A 17,029-nucleotide genomic window follows, 5' to 3' on the forward strand; every position below is an offset into this window, starting at 1 on the left:
CTGCCAGCAATGACCTACGGGGCTGGGTCATGAGCGCCGTGTCAGGCGTGGGTAAGTCTTTCTTCTGTATAGTACTTAAGTTTCGCTAGCTAACATAATCCAGCTTGTGTCTTGGGATCGGCCGTCATTTGTGTGGATCTTGTTTTACGGCGATTGTCTCGCCGCAAAAGCTTCCAGATCGTCCATAACAATGCCTTCTTATCTGCGTCTCTGAGTCTAAGCGCGGGCGTCATGGTATCTCTCTCTGACCAGTTGACCCTAACTTTGGTAGCATGCTGACCGCGCTAGCTTTACACTTCTCTCTATAGCATGCTGCCTACTTCTCATCGGTACCTGACTCGAGCTGGCTTGTCCCCCTCGCTTGCTGCATACGTCCTTATCGGTCTCTTCCTGGCGGGCGCGGTCATCATCCGTTTGGCATCGGCACTATTGCATCGCTACATACCGTCACATGTCGTCGACTGTGCTCATACCCATGAGCCACACCCCACCTCTGATCATGAACACGGGGGCAAGCCAGACGGTCATACACACTCCCACGGCCCTAACCATCTGAATGAGCGAACTCCTCTTTTGACTCACAAGTCTTCCCCAGCCACTGTGACCGTCCCCGCTGCTGGTGAAGACCCAGGCGCACTTGTGCGAAGGGAATCCCTGCATATCCGCTTGACACGACGCATTAGTCGTCTGGTTGGCGGAGTCAAATCACATTGCGATGAGAATGGTCCCTGTTTTGGATTCTCGCAGGCGTGCGGGCACGAATGCACCAAGACCCTCGAGGGACCGGAAATCTCTGTCCTGGATGACGGCACCGTGCGCCCGCCGCTGCCGCATCCCCACAGCATATCCGTGCAAGTGGACTCGGCACGACTAGATGATCTGGAGGCAAACCTGCCATCCTCGCAAATTCGTCGTCAAGAGGCGAGTTCCTCTTCTTCCCGGACCGGGCTTCTTGATGACCAGGATATGGCGCCTGAAGACGGAACTAAGCCGCCACCCAACCCCCAACACCATCACCATGTGCCACAGAACGCCTTTCTCTCCATCGGTCTGCAGACATCTATAGCAATTGCCTTGCACAAGTTGCCGGAGGGGTTTATCACCTACGCTACGAACCATGCGAGCCCGACTTTAGGTCTTACGGTTTTCTTGGCTCTTTTCATCCACAACATCAGCGAAGGATTCGCCATGGCCTTACCTCTGTATCTCGCGCTGCATTCGCGCGGCTGGGCCATGTTCTGGTCAAGTTTGCTAGGCGGCATCAGCCAACCTGCTGGCGCTGCGCTGGCAGCTCTCTGGATCTGGGGTGCTCGGCGTGCTAACGGCGACGACGCCGCTGGCCCGTCCTGGGGTGTCTACGGCGGTATGTTTGCCGCGACGGCGGGCGTCATGATCTCGGTTGCTCTGCAGCTGTTCAGCGAAGGCCTTACCCTAACTCACAATCGGGGAATGTGCACTGGGTTCGCTATTGGAGGAATGGTCCTGATGGGGCTCAGTTTCGCCCTGACCGCATAGTCATACTAAACGGCGTTGGTGGTAAAAAGTATTCCAAGATGCAGCGCATTCTTATACTAGAACACTTAGTCAAGAGATAGCATTCCTGGCGTTAGGTTTATGATTAGGAACGAGTAACGAAATCCAATATATACTGTCTCACTACTAGTCCACTTGCTAGTTCGCCCGTAAGACAGAAATATCGCCACTACCATTTTAGTACCCGAAGAATCATTCATTATATCATACACTATACAGGATCCATATCCAACGCCAACCATATGCAATCTACCACTCACAAAGTAGACAATCACGCCTTCTTCGCAGCAGCCTCGCGCTCCCTCTTTCTGGCCAAATACCTCTCCTTCGCACTCATCACATCCCCTTCCGTCTTGCGACTGCGACTCCGCTCCGCAATCTCCTTCTGCCGTGCCGCCTCGGCCTCCTCCTCCTGTCTCGCCCGCTCCTCCAACTGCGACGCAATCATCTCCGTCTGGCGCGCACGCTGTCCACCCCGTTCGGCCTGCTTCTGCGCCCCAAACCTCGAAGCCTGCACCGCAGCCCTCGACGCCGCCGCAGCCGCCGCATCCTTCTCCTTCTGCGTCTGCTTCGGCTTCGGCGCGACATTCAACCCCGCCGACAACAACTGCCTCTTATCCACCACCTGACCCTCATCATTAACCGCAATATGCGCCCCCTTGGCATTCAACTCCTCCGCCATCTGCGCCTCACTCTTCTCCTTCTTCTCTCCCTCCTCCTTCTCCTCTTCAGTAACACCACCACCCTCCTTCACCTTCTTCGCCGCCTCCTCCGCCGCCTTCACAACAGCCTCATGCCTCTCCTCCCCACGCGACAACATATCCCGGTAAAAGTCCACCATCCCAGATCCCCCATTCTTCTTCCGTCTCTCCTCCTCCTCTTTCTCCCGCGCCTCTTCTTCCGCCTGCACCCGCCGCAATTCCTCCTGCTGCGCCTTATACGCCGCAGTCACGAATTTCTCCTTGTCCGCGAACTCGTCGCCCTCCGCTTCGCGCTCCTTCGCGAGCAGACGATCCCGCGCTCGCATTTGATCCCGTTTGCGGATCTCCGCGCTGCGCAGCAACGACGTCATGTATTTCGGCACCGTCGAGCCGCTCTCGCTATCGTCTGAGGCCTTTTTGTCCTTGTTCGGTTTCGCGTGTAGGCTGTCGTAGACCGCGTCGTAGGAGTAGATTGTCGGGTCGAGTTCGGAGGCTTCGGCCGCGTGTTTTCGGCTGCTGTGGAGGGCGGATAGGTTCGTGTAGGGTTTTGTGGTGTCGAGGTCTTTGCTTTTGGGTTTGGGTTTGCTGCTCGTGGAGGTGTTGAGGCCGTACGTTGGTGTGTTTGTTGCTTTTTCTTCTTCGTCGGAAGCGTCCGCGAATATGGAGCTCTTGTTGAGCGGTTTCGTGTTTGGTGGTTTGGGTGCGCTGGATGATGATGTTGCGCCGGGAGCGAGGAGCTTGCGTTTCGTGGGGCGGGCTTCCTCTTCTTCGTTGTTGGTAGGTGTGAGGTCGTCGAGGCCGCCTATCGTCGTGATTTCAATTGCGCCGCTGTCACCGCCGCTGCTAGTGCCTTTCTTGACACTGGTAGTAGAATGGGATTCATCGTCGTCGGAGTCATCGCCGAAGATAGGTTTCTTGCGTTTCGGCGCGGGGGGGTTAGGTCGAGAGGTGGGTTTGGAGGGAGGGTTGAGACCGAAGCCTAGCTTTGGGGGAGGCATGTTATCCCTTATTTTTCCCAGTCGAATTGATATATTTGTTTTCTGTAGACCTTAAGAAGATGAGAATGGAAGGAAGATGAAGATGCAGCTAGTAGAAACCCATGATGCACGTCACGTGGACCCCTACCTATCCTTAACCCTCCGGGATTGATTTTCTTATCTTATCACACGTGACACATTACTTACTCCCCTGGCCTGCTGCCCCCATCTCCGATTCCCCGAAAGCCACAAGTAAATACGTAGTTGGTGGCCCGCAACAGCACAGCACAACCCCGGAAAGCCACAAAGACAATCAATCAAAATGTCCTACTACTTTACGATCCTCTCCCCGACGGACGTCCCCCTATTCAACATCGCCTTCGGCACATCCAAGTCCGGAGGCGACGGGATCGCCCGTTTCCGATTCCCGGATACAGCGCAGTACATGAACCAGTTTATTATCCATTCGAGTTTGGATATTGTTGAGGAGGCGCAGTGGATGAATGGGAATATGTATGTCCTCTTCTTCTCTCCCTTCATGGTTACTATGTGTGGATGTAATTGAAGCGCATGTTACTAATGATTGATGTCTGGCAGGTACCTAAAACACATCGACACCTACCCCCCCGCATCAGCATACATCTCCGCGTTCTTGACCCCCTCCGGGGCAAGATTTCTTCTTCTGCATCAGCCGCCACAATTAGCTTCGAATAGTGGCCAGGGGGCCGGTGGGAGTGGTTCGATGGGCGGGTCGATGTCCGGGTCGTTGTTGTTGGGGTCTGCGGGCGGGTCGTCGCGCGCGTCGGCGAGCTCGATAGCTAATAATCCGACGTCGCCGCAGACGGAGGAGGCCGTGCGGCAGTTCATGACTGAGGTGTATGAGAATTATGTGAAGACGGTCATGAGTCCGTTTTATAGGCAGGGGATGGAGATTAAGAGTCCCGTGTTTAGGGGGAGGGTTACGGCTGCGGGGAGGAAGTGGTTATAGGGTTGGTTCATTTGTGGTTTGATTTGATGCGGTTGTGGGTTGGTTTTGGTTGGGTTGAGGCGTTTAGTGGTTACTACTCTCTGTACATGGTGTTTGGAAGATACCAGATTCATATTCAATGTATGCATGTCCATAAATCGTATTCATAGCTTCGTTACTATTTCTTGTCCTTGTCCGTCCTGATGATGACTCCTCTATCCCGGTAGCAGATCGTTCCTCCAATGTTGACAGCGCTGAATGATATCCCAGAGTTGATCCAGATAAAGTCAGAAGGCCTCTGTGGGCGAGGAGTAGCAAAGAGGTAAAAGAGAAAAAGGCAAAAGTTGGACCATCCCCTCGCCGCCTATCATACCGTCATCTGCGGAGCCAGCTTCTTCACAGTCACGGCTTTAAAGTTCTCCACTGCGTGCATCACGTCCTCTAGTTTGGCTACTGCCCCGAAGATTCCTCCCTCCATCTTAACTGACTCGATGGCACTCACATGAAGGGACGGTTCGCTGGCTGCAGTTCCGTCTTCCAGCACCACGCAGTCAAAGCCTCGGTCGTTGGCCTCGCGCATAGTCGTCGCAACGCATACATCGGTCGTTACACCCACTAACACCAGGTTCTTAATACCGCGATTGCGAAGGATGAGTTCGAAGTCGGTGTGTGCAAACGCACTCCGGCCTGGTTTGTCGATTACCGGTTCCCCGTGAACTGGGTACAATTCGTCAACGGTGTCGTGACCCACCTCGCCACGTATCAGCAGACGGCCTAGGGGTCCGGGAGATCCAATCCCCATGCCAGAAGCATTGTTTTGTGAACGGTAGGCCTCTCTACTAGACAGCGTCGACAGATCGGGCCGATGCCCTGGACGATGTCAGTAATCGAAGGAAGAAGAGGAGAACTTTCTCCTACCTTCCCGGGTGTGGTAGATAGGAAAGCCGGATGAGCGAAATGCATTCAGCAGATGTTGTAATTTAGGAATTAGTGCCTGATTAGCCGATATGTCGTAGCCCTGAAGGCTCATGTATCCACCCGGCAAACAAACTGCGTTGGCATCCCATTAGTAAAAAGCTCAGCCAGGACCCACACGACCACATGGAATCATACGCACAGTCCTTTTGCATGTCAATAATTACTAACGCCGTCGTATAAGGGGTCAGTGTCGCATCGTGCGGCCAATCGTAGGGTACCGCTGCGATCTGGCCCTTTCGGACCTTATGATGAGGGACCTGCCGAGGCTTTTCGACAATCGGGCCGTGGTTGTGTGTGGCGTTCAGAACAGTCAGCGTCCAAATCCCAGGAGTTCCAGCTGCAACTAGCATGAACGGGCAATCCATCAACCGGGATGTGCGCCGCCGCTTCCTAGTCTCCTCAGTGAGCCCGTTGCGCGGGCGATAGTGGCCACCACGATCGCATCGCAACCAGACCTTGGCAGTCCGCCCCGGTTTCTTTTCCGTGGGAGTGCTGGACGACTTGACTACGACGTTGTACCCATGAGCTTTTCCGTGTGCCTGCACTGCTGCAAGAAGCGTCGCCCTTTGAGAAGATCACCACGATGTGAGTTATCAGATCCACTATGGAGCCACAGCGGACCGATCCGCTACCCGACGTGTGGCAAGGGGCACAGAGAGGGTGGGAAAGGAGGAGAGGGAGTGAACGGGGTCAAACTCACTTATCAGGATATGTCCCCTCTGGCGGGGGAAGTAGTTGCATGGACATGTCCGGAATATCCTGTAAGTCACTGGGTGCATCCAGGTTCAGATCGGTAGGATCCGCCATAGTGACAGATGGTGGGGAAGAGAGGGTCTGGCAGGACACATCAGCGTCATCAGACAGAGATCCATGACTCTCATTGGGACAGAGGATAGCGCGAGCAGGAAAAAAAAAATCAAGAACAGGAGGTCATCGTGTCCGTGTGGAAATGGGGGGCCCCAGCGAGTGCGTGGAAGCACCTTCTTAAGACAGGGACGGAAACCGGGATTCAATGTGTGCGTGGATATAGCGTCACGACTGGTGTATGCCTTGGGGCCCCGGGTTGTGGCGGGATCTTAAGCCAGAACACTGGGGTCGTGAGGGCCATAAAAGAGAAGGAATACATACAAGAGGAAGGTCACACGCGGGAGCAACACTTGCTGAAAGCAGTTTCTTCGAACTCAAGTAGTGAAAAGAGCTTCAACAGGGGCGAAAGCAATCAGCAGGAGCACAGCTCCGGGAGAACAGAACGGCGTGGCAGGAGAAAGTGAGTGAGTGAGTCGCTGCCGTGTGTGTTCACAAATCATCACGTGGTTGTGGCCCGTGCCCGCAGCTCTTCGGCTGTAGTCTTAAAAGCGCGTCTGCCTCTTCACTGTTCGCAACACTCATTCCTCTTCACTTCACACTTCGATGGCTCTTGTTATCCTCTCCAGCTGAGATTCTTCTCTCCATCTCGTCCCATCACTTGCCATCCCATACAAGCTCTGTGGTGGCTCTGCCTTCCATCAAGTTCAGGTATAAAAAGAAACACTCTGCATCTTCAAGGACATGAGGACATGAGGACATGAGGACATGCTAACATTCGAGTCAGATCAAAGAAAGGCAAAGAAGAAAGAAAACAAAACAGAAAACAAAGATGAAATGAAAGAAAGTCAAAACAGCAACCGAACACGAGCCTCAGAAGAACAAGCTTATTCCTGCTTGTTCTTCTGGGGCTCGTGTTCGATGCTGTACTCAACCTGCTCGGGTACCTGAGCCAAAAAGCATTCGCCGGCGGGAGGGTATGGGCAGAGCTCCTCTTCTACCTGCGTGGCGGACGATTGTGGCAAGATATAGCTGTCATCTTCTGGCATATCTTGCAAGGAGAGAAGCTGATAGCTTGGCCCCCCTGCCAAGGTGTTGGCGGGGGGGTATGGCAACAGCAACAACTGGTCAAGTTGCGTGGCAGACGACAGTGGCATGGTGAGCATGTCGTCTGCCACGCAACTTGACCAGTTGTTGCTGTTGCTGTTGGTGCCCGTTGGCAGGTTATCCTGCTCTTCAGATGACGGAGTGATGCCAGCGGGCGCAGATTCTTCCGATTGATGTGCTGCAGATGAGTTATTGGGAGCACTTGAGTCGCCCAATTTCTGGGCCTTTGAGGTTGAATCTTCATCATTTACGCGCAAAAAATCGAATCCGTCTTCACCACTTTGCGCCAGGGTCTGTCGCAAGCCACCGCTGGGAAGAACAAGTCTGGAACGTCCGCTGTTAGCCAAAATCCCACATTGGTGTCGGGGGACTTACTGTGTATCACTCTCGGTCCACATCTCACCCTTTGACTTCTCGAACTTCAACCTGTGGGGGCAATACGTGCCCTGATGGTAAAATATGCAATTTGCACAGGCCGCCCTGTGCAGGGCTCGGCCACCAAGGCTAGGCGAAATGATGCATTTAGCAAGGGGGCCGAGGGTCTGGCACCTGTCACATCGCTCAACCTCCTCTCCTCGACGGTAGAGTAAAGCCGCGGTGACAGCCTCTCTGTCTCTGATACGTCTTTCGACGGGTTGGCCGTTCTCAATGGTCCACTCAAGGGGTCTAACAACGTCAAGCATGGTAGCAACTTGCTTGTCGAACTTGGTTAGTTTCAGCTTGCTGGTGGCCTCCAGGTTTGCGGCATCGGTTTGGGCTGGTGGTATGTGAGCAGAATGATACGAGATGTATGGGAGGCATCAGACCTTCAGGCAGACGCAGCCTAGCGTCTTTGGCCTCTTGCAGGGCGTCAGCAATACGTCTCTCCACCTCAGCGTTGTCGATGGCCGGCATCTTGTCAACTAGTCTGCTTCGACCAGATATCAAGTTTGAGACACAGAGAATGTTCAACAAGCGACACTAATACCGATCGAAATCTTCAAACGAGCTCTTGTGATAGCCTAGTTACTATGATAACTGAGGGTATAAGAAGCGACTAACCAAGAAGCGTTAGCGTCAGAGGGAGATGTTTTCGGGGGGAAGTGCTGGGCCACGTGTTGCTTTTAGATCATAACAGAAGAAGTGAATGGACTTTCACTGGGCCAGTCATGGCTCAAGGTTGTCCCAGCGAGTCAGAAGGAAGAAAACCAGTCCCAGCAGACCCGCGGAGGTGCTCACAGTGCACTGTGTTGTGCCCTCAGTTGGTGTGGTGGTTCAAGCACAAGGGCTAGTCAGTTCACGACTTCACTCTCCATTTACAGAATGTGAAATGGCCTATTCATGTGAGGGAGATGCATTCATCGAGGTCAGAAGCCGGAGGGTGGTCACCAAGTGCCATGATGTACTGTTGATACTACTGTTGAATATCACACTCTTTAGGAGCCACACTACAATCACCGAACATCGCTAAATATACTGTCTCATTCCCCCATACCTACAACTCTCTGTAGCCTCCATCAATTCAATCAAGTACCCAACCAAGTATGAATGATACCGTGCAATCCATCCACAAATGGGTAATCTCAACATCTATCGACCCTATAGTAGCTTCGACGAGTCCGATTCAAAACACCAAGCCCACCGATCTGAAGTCCCAACGAAGCCAGCCTGCTACCCATCGTCCAGGTCATCTCCAGTCTTCTACCTCATGTACTTTCCATGTGATTTTGTGAATGGAACAGTCCAGTCTAAGTATCGACTACGCAGATCTCTAGAGAGTTTACCCTTTTTCAGTATTGGAACAAGCTAAACGATCTTCACTAGGCCCTGGTATTTGGAGCTACCACGTTCCAGTCATTCATGTTAATTGATCTACAACTCACTTGACGACTGGCAATTCTAAGTCAATGTCAAAGCAACATGACTTGCTAGTGAAGTGGTAGTAGCTCATGCCCAGCACGTCGGGAATACGCCATGGAGAACAACAAAAGATGCTGGAATTTCGTCTCTTCGTTGGCTCGTTTCTTGGATAAAGCAAGGACTAAGTATGCAGGGTTCGGTGATTACGAAGAGTATCAGAATATGTATCCATGTAAAAATGCAACATTGGTGATGATAACCAAAGATAAGCTACTAGAATTGCTTATTCCAGGGGATCTACCGTCATCTGAAATATCGTTTCGATGCAAGATTAGTTTATCTCTGGGAACTGCTGCTCCAAGGTTACTTAAAGTACTAGGAATTAGTCGTGCTGGTATAGTATGGTTGTTATATGTGTTTCTGTTGTTCTTTTATAAATTCGGAGGCATCACATTAGGCAATTTGGAGACCCTTGTTTCACATGGGATGATCTCTATGTATCAAATTCGATCATTACGGGAAGCAGTTCAAAACATACTGTATGAGTGAGGTACCGGGCTGTATTCACCCTGAAGGTCAGGAGGATAGTATTACGATTTGAGAAGTTGGTTCTCGCATTTGACAAAGCCCAGGGAAACAATATTATGTTCTAAGGCAGGACATTTGGCTGATGAGTTGGGTATTCACCTGAATTTCCATATTTCGAACTTCTTCCACGGTTTAGGTCAATGACCCGAGCTTAATCCATGGATTCTAGATTTGGACGAACATCCTGAGACATGCTTCAATACGCAATAGGTTGTTCATTAGTACCAAATACTATCATCTTTCAGTATGAGAACCCAGAGACTGAGGTAGTCGTTGTCACGACCTAGATCTGGGTTCAGCAGATTATAATCGCAACCGCGACTGCGACCGTTCAATGGTCGCCAGCAGTCCTATCAGATCCGAGAATGCTCTTGGGGTGCCTGATGGCCATATGATTGGTGCGCAATGTTCACTGGCGGCCGACCAGACAATAGACCAATCGTGGGAAGACACCAGAGAGATAGTCTACTACTAGTAGACCTCACCTGGCTGGGGTGGTCATCTGAATGGAAGCGCACTAGTGAGTCGCGATCATATGTTGACGCTCCAAAAATTGAGGGAACTAGTATAAAATATAGAGTTCAGTTCCATGGTTCAGGCAGAAAGGGAAGTACTTACGTGGTCCGGATAAGCATCTAGGGAATGCGAGATAGCAAATCAAATGCAGAGTGATAGAACCTCTCCAGTAGCTAGTAGCATATGATGAATAGATAGTTGAATGGATGGCATCTGACTGTTGTTGCCCAGGCAGAAGATGTTATTCTGGACTGTTGACGATCGGCAACCTCAGGCCGCGAGACCACGGGGGACTCGGGCGTAAGTTACGGTAACCCGTCACGACCGGTAAAGGCGGTTGTTGACAGCCAGACCCCGTGCCACTGCCACCATTGGCTGATTGGATCTTGCGCCCGTCCCGTCCGCTCTGGATAGCATCACCATCCATCTACCCAACTACTCTCCCCTCAAAACATTCTCCCTTCCTCCCCCTCCCCTCCCCTCCCCTCCCTCCTTCCCCTATCCCTTTCCCTCTGTGAGGGATTCAATCAAGGTAAGTCAATTTGCTAAGGCTTTTCTGGTCTTGGTATTTTCTCAGCGATCTGGTCCTTTCTACTCGCCCGCCTCGTCCTGTCTCCTTCCTGGCGTCCACGCCTTCTCACCGTCGCAAGCGTTCCCGGCTGCCTGCGACACCGCCTCGGCCCCTCCGCCATCACCACCAGTTCACGCACGGTTGTTGTGACTGCCCGCGTGTTCATGCTCTCGACCCTGGCCTCCCCTTCTCCCATCCAAACCATTCTATAAATCTCCCCCCCTTCTCCCGGGGTCTCTCTGACGTGGTCCCCTGGAGCGTGCGTTCCGATCGCCGGTTTCGTCTGCTGGTGCCGCAATCATGCCATCGGCCGACGCTTCTTCGTCCGCCCGCCCCAACGGGACCAGCTCGCGGTCTGATCAGCTCGCTTATTACAAGGCGCAATATGAACAGTTAGAAGCCGAACTAGCGGAGTTCCAGGCTTCCAGCCGGGAACTGGAAGCGGAGCTGGAGAAGGATATCGAGGCGTCGGAGAAGCGGGAGCGGGTCTTGAAGGAGAAGCTGGAAAACCTGAGATATGAGGTCGACGAATGGAAGGTGAGCCTGACGTGTTCCTGGTCCCTCAAACTTCCCTCGTGGGAGGCTTGAAGATCTCCAAGGTTAACGGGAACCCCCTTGCAGTCCAAATTCAAGCAGTCCAAGTCGGAGGCCAACACGGCCCAGAATTCGCTGCAGAAGGAAATCACAACCTTGCGAGACACCAACCGAACTCTGCAGTTGAGACTACGTGATACGGAAGTTGCGAACGATGATTATGAGCGCCAGGCCCGCCACACCACTTCGTCCCTGGAGGATATGGAGCAGAAATATAACATGGCCATTGAGCGTAGCGTCCTGTTGGAAGACGAGGTGAAGGCCGGAGAAAAAGAGCGCGAGGCTCTCCGCATTCAGTGCCAGCGTCTTCGGGATGAACTATCGGAGCAGAAACTTGACAACGAAATCCTTCAGGAGAAGCTTCGCCATGAGCAGTACGGCGGTCGGCGCAAGAAGCCTACGCCTTTGTCCCGCACGTCATCGTCAACACCGCAGGCTCCCGAGATCTTCGATCGCTCCCCAGGCACGTCCGCCGTATCATCTCCTCTATTTGTTCGTACGCCGATGAAGTCTTCCTTGATGGGTGTCACTGCGGCTCCTCCATCGCCACCGATGTCTGAGACGTCGGTCAGTGTGACCAACATGATGGCCAACATGCGCAAGACTGTTCATGCTACAGCTGGATTTCCGCTCCAAAAAGCGTCAGGATCCGAGTCTCTCATGGGCTCCCGGTCGATGTATGACGCCAGACCCAACAAGTCATCCCGATCCCGCACCACTGGCAATGCAAGCAACAATACCCGTTCTACCGCGTCCACGGCCACTTCCCGGATTAGCTTGACGAAGCCCGCAAATTTCGGCAACTCGATCAACTCGATCAATTCCCCGCGAAGCGAGAATGATGACCAAAAGAGCAGTCTGCCCAAATCGGGTTCGTTGTTCCAGATTCGGGGGCTCATTGGCAAGATGCAGCAGCTGGAAGAAAGAGTCCAGTCAGCCAAATCCAAGCTGCCTCCTCCGTCTGACTCGCCGTCTCGCGCCTCTTCGCGTTCCGGTTCGATCTCCGTGAATGGCGGAAGTCCTGTTGCTTCCACTATCACTATGCGCCGAAACTCGCGCAAGAGGTTGAGCGGTAGCAGTTTCAGTTCGTCGATCCGGGATAATGATGGCACGGCGTCATCTGTCTCCAACAACCGACCATCCTTTGGCACGCGCAATGGAGGCGACAGCCGCCCTAGCAGCCGTACTAGCTACTCCAGCGCCTTCAGCCAAAGTACGCACCCAAGCGTCGCGCCGTCGACACGCCCAGAGAGCCGCCAGAGCCGGACTAAGACTCCTTTAGGACATTATTCGACGAACCCTACGACGGAGAGCCGGCGGCCGCGGTCGTCGCTGAGCAACCCGTCGGGGCAGAATGGCTCGGTGAACGGCATGTCCAACATCGATGAAGATGAGGACCAAAGCTTAGCGTTCCGCCTGTCCGTTCAAGCCAAGATTAGCGAAGCTCGCGAGACCCGCTACCCACCATACTCGACGGCGACTCTGCCGAAAAGACGGACACCTAGCGGCATCCCGGCGCCACGCACCTTGCGGACCAGCACTGGCGGAGGCATGACATCCCCAGATCCAAAGGCCACCAAGTTTGGCGACCTCGGCGAGACATTCTAAGCTTCATCTTGTTCTTTTCCCTTGTTCTTTCTTCGAATACCCCTCTTTTATCCCCGAACGGCAATTGATTTCAAGGGGGTTTATGATGTTCACGGCCGGTACGCAGGTTTTTTGATTCGCTTCTTTATTCCCCTTTTACCCTTGTCATCCCTCTTTTGCATCATTTTCATATTTTCCCTATTCATTGATTCCCTTCGACATTGTTCCATTTACATCGACTACCCCTGGCACGTTATTTTTTGAAAGAATGCCCCACCTAGAGGGGGTCAGATCATTTGGCGGACTTGTTTAGACAGGTTCATAGACATCTGCTTTATCAAACTTATCGGAAGGTGGCATCCCATATGTGGCGGGATGGCCTTCGAGTCTGTACAGTCAGTGGCGGCGGAGTTGGAATTGTGACCGGTTGACTGGCGCATGGAAGGTTCTTCTAGCCGGGAGGCTTGTCCTCCACCGGCGTCCAAGCTGTGTCTCAGCACCTGATTTCTTTGATGTTATGCTGTTACTGTGTATTGAGAGAGTTGCCTAGGCGTTAGGTAAATACCCAGTGACTTGGATGGATGATTTGCGTAGGCTGCACAGATTATATGTGGCAGACATTCTAGACCTGATCGTTATCTGGCATGTAGTCTATAAATGCGCCGATCTGCACGACCCTGATTCCAAGTAGGGGATGCTGAAGAGACGTGTCACTGCATGGGTGGCACCCACCCACGACTTCATGTTGCAACACCCACCATTCCAGACAGCCACTATTCCGTATCTAATTCTGATTTGAAGGATCAGATTGTAAACTCCTCTTCTCCAAAATAACCTAGTCCTATCGCCTTTCACATGGTCGCTACAAATCAGCATATGCAACAGAGCGCACTAACTCATCCCCTCAACCTCGTAAAAGTACTACGAAGTGTAGTAATATAATAGTAACCCAGAGTCGGCCACCCCCTCGGATTTTATACTTAGTGCCTCCCTCTGACATCCCATGACACCCACCCAATCCGGTATGTTCTCACCTCCGCCGCGCCCCCCTTCTCTCCCTAAGTTCTCACCTAATCCTAAGTAGGTACTATGTAGAACTAGTATTAAACCCCGACACCATCCATCGTCCTTCCCACGTGAACGTGAACAAATCCCCCGGTCCGAAACAAGCACACAAAAGCCTAGTCTAAAATCTGACTACAGACGACGGGAATGGAAGACAATAGAATAATAATCGTTCGGGTTTAAAACTGTTCTATTGTTTTGCTTTGCCTTTGTTCTTGTCTCGTGTTTTGCTTTTTCCGGAGGTCGGGGGCCGGGAAGGGGCGTGTGTGTCAGACCGTGAAACTCCGAAATGGAGGAGCCGCTCGGGGGCGGAGGATTGATATCATCCTGCAGGATTTCGGGGACTCGTATTGTTGTAGTATTTGTTAGATGCAGGTAGGTAAGTAAAACGTGGGTTTTGGGTTTTGGGTTTGGATGTGGGATTATTTGGGGGGTAGTTACTAAGAATTCAAGAAATGTAGATTAGATGTAAGGTGGTGGTGGTGGTGGTGGTGTGGTGTATTGTAAATATTTTGGGGAGGGTAATGTACTATGGTTTAGTGTTTTTATTTTACAGTGCCAGGTAGGTTAGTATTCTGTTGTCTGTTTTCATTCGATTCTGCTGTTATTTAAATGTTATTTTGGGTTTCTGGGTAGTTGGTTGAAATCAGTAGTATGAAGCTACGGGATATATATAGAGTGGCCGTACGACGAATTGAATAGAGGCAATCGCAGTGACAATAGCTTGAAAAAGATATATACGGGCACAATAAGTTATTAATCGTTAGAAATAGTTTTGAAAACTAGTTGAGTATGCATATTATCTTGTAATTAAGAGTTATTGTTACACACACTGTTAGTAGCACAAGGGTTGTTTATAACTTCATAGATCTATAAGAGTATATCCGAAAGCTAAATCAACCAAGCATTAGATTACCGTGTTTTTTCCCACACTTACAAGTAGCGAAACCGCTACTATGATTTTATGCTATGGTTTTAGATCATTTGAAGCTATAAACCAGTGAGTGTGTGATGGTATCATATCCCGTTTTCCTATTGTGTGGACAGAACATGTTGCTGGTTCAGAAGATAGGGTATACTCCTGTGCAACTCTTCCGCTGAAAGTGAATGTAAATCAGATTGATTATCGTCAATCTCTGTTAAGTGGTCCATTATACGCCGTGCAAGAATCAGATAACCTTGGGAGAACCATGACTTGAATTGATGATCTCAGCCCTGCTTCCGCCAAACAGATAGCGGATGCAAGATCGTTGAATCTAAAGAAGCCCCACGCCAGATCCGAGCAGAATACAGTAAGCCTGGAAAGGCAATTCCTATTTGATACCCAGATAAGTAGGGATGCCCGCCGCCGGCATCAGTTTCCCCAATCGACAAGGGGAACCCGCTAATAATGAGGGATCGTTAATCTCTGAAAGGTTACGCCGAGACTAGACTAGTCCCTGCACGGCCATTTCGACTATTAGGTCTCAGCGCAAGGCCATGTGTTCGAGGCCCGAGACTTTGTTATTGAGAAACTACCTACGCTGGTTGATACCTGGCAGACTGTGGCCACTGACCACACGAGTCATGGATCCGTTCAACCGAATCCACCGTAACGTGTTTGTTAATGCCGTGGTGGGAGGCTCGGAGGAACTGCCGAGCCAGTTCTTGTCCTTTGAGTTTGGTTGAAGTGATATTGAGCTTGCTTTTGCTCTTAAATGGAGTGGAGGCTCTACCAATTCACTCTTAGTGGAGTCGGCTGGTGACGACGAGTGGGAAACTACAGTCCACAAGTTAAGTACGGATACCCTTGGGGTATCTATCTATCATCGACAATTGACAAACTGGGACTGTTCGGGATATTTATGATCAAAGTGTCGAGGAGGTCGAACAAGATGCATGTCGAACCTCGCACGAGCGTTTTACCCAAAGGGGCTAGTGGCCGGCAATTTTGATGAGGGCGGGCGTCCCGTGATTTCCCACGATCCCAACGGGATGACAACTCCATAGCACTTGATTGGCGGGAAACAGTGGGGTCGTCAACACAGTCCCAAAATGGTTAGTGTAGGGATGGGACTTTGCAGCAAACAATGTGGATCCAGGTTTTTTTTTTTTCCTAAGTACGGATACTCACTATTGAAATGCCCTTCCGAGTTGGCCAGTCGGGCACCATCCAGTCCAGACTGTCCAGTAGTCGGTCTCTTTCTCATCCTCAACCCAGAAAGGGATGGAACCCGGTACCATGGCTGGATCCCCAAGCGCCTTGGGGTTGGAGGCAATCCTGGTTTGAGCGGGTCAGTCAAAGTACAATGTCCCTGGTTATTGCAAATTTGTATCGTTCTGGGAGCATTGGACAAAGTCTGAATAAATTAAATCTGTGATTAGTAGGAGATGAACCATTGTCACTAGATGCCACGATTAGATGCTAACTACTTATTACCTTATCAACAACTATTAATGATACTTATCTAGCTATACTTATAGTATCTGCCAGTAATTGATGATCGGACCGGACTGATGGATATTAGATAGTACTAGCAAGTACGTAGATGGAGGTTTGGATAAATTACCGGCTTCCCAATATAAGCTTGTATTATGCCGATGTGATCCCGTCAGGCTCTGGTTTCGCTCTCCGAGCCCCGGAGTATCTTTTCACTCAATTCGGAGCATAGAACCCGCGTTCGGTCAAAATGCGATTTGCAATTCACATTCTATTTACTATGTACTACTACTATCTACCCGGCAGGAGGGACGGTCTGAATTGACAGCTCATGACGGGGCCCGACAACTCTCTACTAGTGAGTTAGTGGATTGGTTCCGAGCATGGCGGGAATGTTCACTCGGTGTTCAAGGCCAAAAGCCAAGGCCCGCCATGATGATCGTCCGGGTTTTGAGCACCAACTTGAATCTGTTGGCTTGTCGGGGAATTCCCCCAACTACAACTCCGGACTAGATACTAGCAGCTAGTAGTAGACTGTCTAGACAGCACTCACTAGCGAGCGAGCAAGCTGGGTTCAACTTTGTCCTGTCCGTCCTATCATGCGCCCCATGCACATTTACTCCGTACCTTGCTTGGTTCTTGCTTTTGGCCCCCTCCAAATCCTCGGGACTTGCATCCAGGGTGACATGGCACACACTACGCGGTGAGACCGCCAATGAGTCGTCGGTGAGATTCGGCACATGCCTGTTCTGTTCCATCCCTTCTTAGGTAGCAGTCAAAACC

At 51.4% G+C, this 17,029-nt stretch overlaps 7 protein-coding genes across 7 annotated transcripts; 3 read left to right on the forward strand and 4 right to left on the reverse strand.

The window, feature by feature from the left end:
* The first annotated feature begins 103 nt into the window (after positions 1–103).
* On the forward strand, positions 104–1,662 carry BO88DRAFT_403445 (Zn(2+) transporter ZRT3). The gene has a single exon (XM_025706368.1). It carries the CDS (start codon positions 310–312, stop codon positions 1,513–1,515), a length of 1,206 nt encoding a protein of 401 aa, XP_025565090.1. The 5' UTR covers positions 104–309; the 3' UTR covers positions 1,516–1,662.
* Positions 1,658–3,277, reverse strand: BO88DRAFT_403446 (splicing regulator NSRP1-like domain-containing protein). The gene has a single exon (XM_025706369.1). It carries the CDS (start codon positions 3,230–3,232, stop codon positions 1,805–1,807), a length of 1,428 nt encoding a protein of 475 aa, XP_025565091.1. The 5' UTR covers positions 3,233–3,277; the 3' UTR covers positions 1,658–1,804.
* Positions 3,278–3,464: 187 nt separating this feature from the next.
* On the forward strand, positions 3,465–4,331 carry BO88DRAFT_362093 (TRAPP subunit TRS20). The gene is made up of 2 exons (XM_025703902.1): positions 3,465–3,724; positions 3,809–4,331. The coding sequence occupies exons 1-2, from the start codon at positions 3,534–3,536 to the stop codon at positions 4,197–4,199; spliced, it is 582 nt and encodes a 193-aa protein (XP_025565092.1). The 5' UTR covers positions 3,465–3,533; the 3' UTR covers positions 4,200–4,331.
* On the reverse strand, positions 4,321–6,392 carry BO88DRAFT_403448 (cysteine hydrolase family protein). The gene is made up of 4 exons (XM_025706370.1): positions 5,857–6,392; positions 5,296–5,720; positions 5,097–5,228; positions 4,321–5,048 (listed from the first exon to the last, which is right to left on the reverse strand). Exons 1-4 carry the CDS (start codon positions 5,961–5,963, stop codon positions 4,546–4,548), a joined length of 1,167 nt encoding a protein of 388 aa, XP_025565093.1. The 5' UTR covers positions 5,964–6,392; the 3' UTR covers positions 4,321–4,545.
* A 455-nt stretch (positions 6,393–6,847) lies between these two features.
* On the reverse strand, positions 6,848–7,961 carry BO88DRAFT_486604 (DUF3716 domain-containing protein; the record flags this gene model as incomplete). The annotated part of the gene is made up of 3 exons (XM_025712468.1): positions 6,848–7,391; positions 7,443–7,824; positions 7,874–7,961. 3 exons carry the CDS (start codon positions 7,959–7,961, stop codon positions 6,848–6,850), a joined length of 1,014 nt encoding a protein of 337 aa, XP_025565094.1.
* Positions 7,962–10,881: 2,920 nt separating this feature from the next.
* On the forward strand, positions 10,882–12,783 carry nde1 (nuclear distribution protein NudE; the record flags this gene model as incomplete). The annotated part of the gene is made up of 2 exons (XM_025708128.1): positions 10,882–11,118; positions 11,203–12,783. The coding sequence occupies 2 exons, from the start codon at positions 10,882–10,884 to the stop codon at positions 12,781–12,783; spliced, it is 1,818 nt and encodes a 605-aa protein (XP_025565095.1).
* A 577-nt stretch (positions 12,784–13,360) lies between these two features.
* On the reverse strand, positions 13,361–13,722 carry BO88DRAFT_248809 (uncharacterized protein). Its single transcript, XM_025702196.1, has one exon. It carries the CDS (start codon positions 13,636–13,638, stop codon positions 13,414–13,416), a length of 225 nt encoding a protein of 74 aa, XP_025565096.1. The 5' UTR covers positions 13,639–13,722; the 3' UTR covers positions 13,361–13,413.
* Positions 13,723–17,029: the final 3,307 nt, after the last annotated feature.

This window comes from Aspergillus vadensis, assembly GCF_003184925.1.
Source record: "Aspergillus vadensis CBS 113365 unplaced genomic scaffold BO88scaffold_6, whole genome shotgun sequence".
NCBI lineage: Eukaryota > Fungi > Ascomycota > Eurotiomycetes > Eurotiales > Aspergillaceae > Aspergillus > Aspergillus vadensis.